This window comes from Scophthalmus maximus, chromosome 10, assembly GCF_022379125.1.
Source record: "Scophthalmus maximus strain ysfricsl-2021 chromosome 10, ASM2237912v1, whole genome shotgun sequence".
In the NCBI taxonomy this organism is placed as follows: Eukaryota; Metazoa; Chordata; class Actinopteri; order Pleuronectiformes; family Scophthalmidae; genus Scophthalmus; species Scophthalmus maximus.
The window spans coordinates 9,332,378-9,338,382 of NC_061524.1; the positions used below are offsets into that span (position 1 = coordinate 9,332,378).

The following is a 6,005-nucleotide window of genomic DNA, read 5'->3' on the forward strand; positions in this document are numbered from 1 at the left end:
CACCTGCCTCCCTCTCACTATCAACCCTCTTTCAAACTGGCAGAGAAAAGCTGAAATGACAAAAAACACATTGCCAAATTTAAGACAATTCTTACAAATTATAACTGCAATACCACATTTCCATCTATTAATTAGCTGGAATGTCTTATAGAAATGAATGTCCAGTTACATTGAAAGGCTGAATAATGCATCAGTTAAAAGACATTTTGAGTTGTTTTTCCTTCTCAGTTACTCACATGCTGAGCACATTGTTGTCACTATTGACGAACAACTCACCCAGTGACGTGCTCCTATTGAGCAAATCAATTAATTGCATGTCGATTATATTTTCTGTCACCAGATGTTCACCACTTGTGACTGAATTAATGAAGAGCGTAATTGCAGTGTCACTCGTGGTCTCATTAGCATTCCGCACTTTTGACTCTGGCCTCTATTCGTTTTTGACATGCCAACTGTCAGAAAGCGTTTATTAGGTATGCAAACATTCAACGTGGCAGATGAATCCTCAAGACCATCTGTATCAGCGTTTGGCACCTCGTCTACAGACCAAGTGTCTTCTGCCAACCCAACCATGCCCCTGCAACACTTGCCACATAAGTGTTAAAGTGTTCTGAGCTGATACTGATAATCAGTTCAGCAGATAATCTAGTGAAAAATGAAACCATTTTTGTTATATATGATTTGACACATGATGTAAATCTATACGTTTATCCATCTAGGTTTGTATTTTTGTGTGCCTGTGTACTCTGTGCAGCATTTGGATATTATAGCAAACAGACGGGAACATGACATGATCTAAAATGCACAATTCATCATATTACCACCTAAACCAACAGCTTAACAGCTTGCTAATACAATGTGTATGGTATATTAGCAGTTGGGACAGTGCAGGCTCCTCTAGTTAGTGTAGATGGAATTTGGGTCCAGCGATGGCCGCTCACGCCTCAGCGGCTCTGAACAGAGCGATTACACACAGCCATTACCACACAATAGAGTTTAATTTCGGCTCCCCCGCTGAAGCCATGGCAGGATCTGGCACACAGGCTTCCTTAATCTGCTGCGGCATGTGCCACCATTCAAACTTTTTTCAAATCTGTAACAATCACTTTTCAGTGGCTGATGATTGCCATTTAAATCTGTAGCTGTGTGGCTCCAACAAACGGCAGCCACGGATCATATGGCATCCTGGTTTACCTCCTCTTACTCTGACCTATCCCGTAGCAGGATTGAATTTAACAGTTTTAAACTAATTCACACTTATAGGGAACATTGAAAATAGAATAATTAAATGATTGTACTTCCTTAAAGGAGTGTTTGGATTTTGGTTACCCCTTTGACGTAACAGTGTCTTATCTCAAAGCACAGGGGGCTCGGGACAAAAGGATAATTTATTCCCCAGGGTGCTGATTGAGGCAATGCAGCGGACACGACCTGCCGTCACTCCTACTGAGAACCTGGCAACCACAAAACAAAGAATGTGCAGTAAAGTACTTGTTCTCTGTGATATCCCGTGTTTTAATAGCCGATGAAGGAGACAAGTGAGGGTTTAAACGCCAAAGCTCTCAAAGTAGAATTTTTTTCATGAAATAAGAAGATTTTGCAGGAAATTTTACTTTTATGCTCAAAGGATGAACACAAGGAAGGCAATAAAAACTTATATAGCCTAAACTTAAACAGTAATGCAATTACATACAGTAGATAAACTATGAAGTTGCAATATTTTTTAAAAATCCCATATTTCACCAATATAGTTAATGATGATAATAAAGAACAAGACAAATGTTCATATAAAATATTTTTTTTATTTTTGATCAAAAACTATAATTCAACAAAATAGAGGTCTGCATGTGAAAAATGACATCTATTTTTCAACTCGACAAACATTGTACTTACACTTTGACAAAATAGTTACACATTGACTTTAAACATGCGACCAAGACCACGATCATTTTTTCTCAGAAATCATTGAGCATTGCACAACATTTTAGGGCCGTATCAGAATAACAAAACAATAAAAATAATAATGATAAAAAAATATACCATTGCCTGTATCTTCAATACAATCTAGTCATTAAAATGACTCTATTGCTACACTTTGAACAAAAAGCTGCTCAACATGCTGCCTGGTTGTACAGCAGTAAATAAATGACAGACTTCAAACTCAGAAGCCTTTTTTGATTGTCACACAATTACTGGATAAATGCAAAAAAAAAAAAAAATAGTGCAATACACATGTATTTACCGTCTCCTAAATTGGAGGAAAAATAATTCACATTGTCACTCACACTCAACAACATGACGGATTATTGAACACATCAGTTTATGCATGGACCTGATGTCCATCAAAGTCATAAGAGAACGATGAGTGGAGGAACTCCTGTCCGGTCGGAGAGTCGTACCTCATGAGGCAGGGGTAGCTCTCAGGCTGCACACAGTCAAACTGCAGGTCCAGCCACTGCCTGTGAGGAGCGTTGTGCCTCCTGGCGTCCGTCAGGATCCGGTTGAGCGCCATGATGTAGCTGAGGGCCATCTGCAGGGTTTCATACTTGGACAGTTTTTTGTCCTGGCCCCACTGGGGGACCACTTTGCGTAAGCGATCAAAGGCCGTGTTCAAACCCTGCATCCTCTTCCTCTCTCTGGCATTGGCGGCCGACCGTCGCCTGGTGGTGGTCTCATACTTCTCGGGGCTCAGGGAATCCTGTTCCGAGGACTCGGATCCAGAGTCGGTGCAGCTGGGCCGGCGAGACTTCATGATCTCCGTTTGAAGAATGAAACCGGGGACTGTCCTCAGATCAGAAAGACTCAGCTGTGAGTGGATGGATCTGTCAGAAGAAGCTTCCAGTTTCAGTGTCAGGGTTCCTCAGAGATCTCCTCTGTGTTACAGCCTGGCCAATGTCCAAGCTGTGTGTCCTTTGTGTTGAGTGTTTGCAACCCCTGATAGTGGACAGCCTGATGGGCCCAAGGTGCTTGTGATCCTGGAGACAGTGGGGAAGCAGCTTTTATAAGATGGAGCAGATGAACAGGTGGCAGCAGGTGGAGTCCGTCCCCCCCCTCCCAAAAAAAATATTGCTCATAAAGAAACACACCCATACAGACTCATAAACACCCACACCCACTCTCAACATACATACACACGCACAAACACACATACACACACACACACACACCCACGGAGGCATATATACGCACACTCAGCGCACACACAAACAAAACCTTAATGAAATTCCAATTATCTTGGGCTGGGCTCTCTGGCCGTGGCTTCACTCAGAGCCATGTGTCACAAACACCAAAAGTCTACCATCTGGTAGCTCAGCTCTCCACAGCTGATGGTGCAAACAAACTTTTAGATTGTAGATATTTCCCAGTTAATCATACAATTATGTTAAATCTCTAATAATGATTATCTATTGAACACTTACATTTTAAGGTTAAGGCAATATCAAAAAATTATTCAATATTAATACTTTCAGGTATTTGTAAAAATAATTAAAACTACATCGCATGTTTCTGAAATGGCAATAAAAGCACTGATATCATTATTTTATTTAATACAAAATTTCACTCTACTTTTATTTCTTTCATAATTAATATTTCACAAATGTTTCTCCATTCAAATGTAACATTTATGTGAGGTTTGGAAATAACACATTTGTGATTTCTGTTCTGTGTCTCAGATATGAATCTGTAGATATCACATCTTAACATCTCATTCAATTAAAAATGGAATGTAAATTCTTTAAAATCACCTCGGCTATAAAACCCAGTTGGTCTTATAACATAAGATGCCAAAAAGAGCCCCTTTCACTTCTCATGTAACTGGTCTCCAAGTGATAATAACCATAATCTGAGATTAGCCTGAGGCAACAGAAGTGTAAGTGTGGTCTGTAACCTGAGGGATTTTAACAGCACATCAGGGGATTATGAGCCTCTAACAATATGGGCCAAGATGGTGAGAAGATTAGGGCAACATCTGAGGTTTGGAGCAGTTTGTGTGCAGGTGGGCAAATATTATTCTCCAGAAAATGTGTAAATCTTGCAGATACAATAGTCTGTGAGGATGTTTATCAGTGCTGTGGTCTTAACGAATCACAGTATGTGGGATGCATTAATGTTCCTTGTGGTGTGGAGACCACATGTGAAATAAATAATTGATCTGTGTAGTGGTCCGAGAAAAATGACACAGACAGAATAATTTGTCTGTCTGTCCTTCCCATCTGGCAACATTGGATTCTGTAATACAGGAGGGTAGTCTCATTTGTCACACACACACACGCACACACGCACACACACACACACACACACACACACACACACACACACACACACACACACACACACACACACACACACACACACGCACACACACCACTTATTGTCACTCAAGAGCCACACAGATAACTTACCTACACTACTCTAACTTTAATTGTCTCACTGGCACTAGATTGGAGTTTTTCTATGCACAACATCTGATTGATTTCAGTTAAACTTCTGAAACACTATTGTACATTTTTTTGGTAAACTATACCCAACAATATACAATTTTGTTAAGATGAATCAGTCTTGCTTAGCTGCAAAATAAGAACACCGGTTCAACATCAATACACCAACAACAATAATAATAATAATCCAGTAATATAGTATATAAGAATCTTTCACTATGAAAAAAGGAGCCATACTGCATAAGAGGTACATATACTTGGAGCAGCATTTTTAAAGTAATACTGTACTTCTAATGTAAATGCAAGACTTTTACTGTATGTTTACAGCAAAGTGGTGTTTCTTTTACTGAATATTTCCTCTACCTCTGCTGCTTTAATCTCTGCCGTCCTCCTTTGTCAGGATGGACACCCAGCCGACATCACGGTGTATTGACAAACTGAAAGCTTGGGTGTAGAGGCAGGTTATGAATGATTAATAACTGTCAGAGGCCTGGAATAATGCCTGTCTCTGGTATTGGGTCATGCACAAAAGCTGATGCTGTCTGGTCATTTTGGGATGGACTGGTTAGCTGTGCAATTAGGCATATAATCCCATCTACCAGTTGGTTCATTGATTACAGATTGATGTAGTTTGCCAGCTGCTGCTTGTCTTGTCTGAGGGCCTTGTCTGAGACTTGGCCTGGACCTTCCGTGTCTTCCCTTTTTTTTTTTTTTAGCACCCCGTCACATGATTGGTGGCTTGTCTGAGTACCGATGGGCTGAGCCATGCCCTCTGTCAAAAGCCATATGTCACAACCGAGGGGTGACCCGTCTGCTCTGGTAGAAACTTGTACCCTCATAAATCCAGATCTCCTTATGGAGAAATGAAGATTAGGCTGCAAAGCGTATGTTTCGGTGCGGGAGAAAGTGTAAATCTCATTATCATCACAGGATTACGTTTAAATGAGCAGCGTGAATAAGCTCAGCCTTTCTTTTAACAAGCATTTAAGAGAAAGGAACCACAAGCGTGTTAATATTCTGGTTTTGAATGTGTAGACTCGAGAATCGGGACTTCATAAAATGGGACCACTGTTACTATTATGGTGTTGACACTGCAATAATCAAGCTGAGTAAACTTCGAAAATATTAAACATAATTTGAAACAGTAATATTCCGTATAAATCACCTATGAGAGTAATATAGAATAAAGGTTAAAAAAAATGTAATCAAAGTTTCCAAAACATTGAATATTATATTGGTTTACAGATATTTACAGCACCGAGTGAACAAGTAGGTCTGGCAGCTGGTGAGATGAGGCTGGCAGCATAATTAGGTCACGTAAGGTGAATGTAATTTTATGCCTATTTGAACTCTCTTCCCCTCTAATTGGACTGATTAGCAATGCTTAATTGGCTTCTGAGCTTTCCCGTTTGTTTTGAATTTGGCATCAATTTAAGCTAATAGGGCTCCGACTAGTCAAAACAGAATCGGTGAACAGTGAATGCTTAATTCACTCTTTGAAGGGGTATGATATTCTTAAATAACCAATTATTTCCATGTCTTAATGTGAGATAGACGTGAGGAGCA

At 40.0% G+C, this 6,005-nt stretch overlaps 1 protein-coding gene across 1 annotated transcript; it reads right to left on the bottom strand.

Moving 5' to 3' along the window:
• Positions 1-1,890: 1,890 nt before the first annotated feature.
• Positions 1,891-3,057, bottom strand: atoh7 (atonal bHLH transcription factor 7). The gene has a single exon (XM_035606218.2). It carries the CDS (start codon positions 2,750-2,752, stop codon positions 2,321-2,323), a length of 432 nt encoding a protein of 143 aa, XP_035462111.1. The 5' UTR covers positions 2,753-3,057; the 3' UTR covers positions 1,891-2,320.
• Positions 3,058-6,005: the final 2,948 nt, after the last annotated feature.

What these genes read in the sequence shown, in the direction of transcription:
- atoh7 (XM_035606218.2), bottom strand. Translation starts at nt 2,752, where the DNA reads ATGAAGTCTCGCCGGCCCAGCTGCACCGACTCTGGATCCGAGTCCTCG.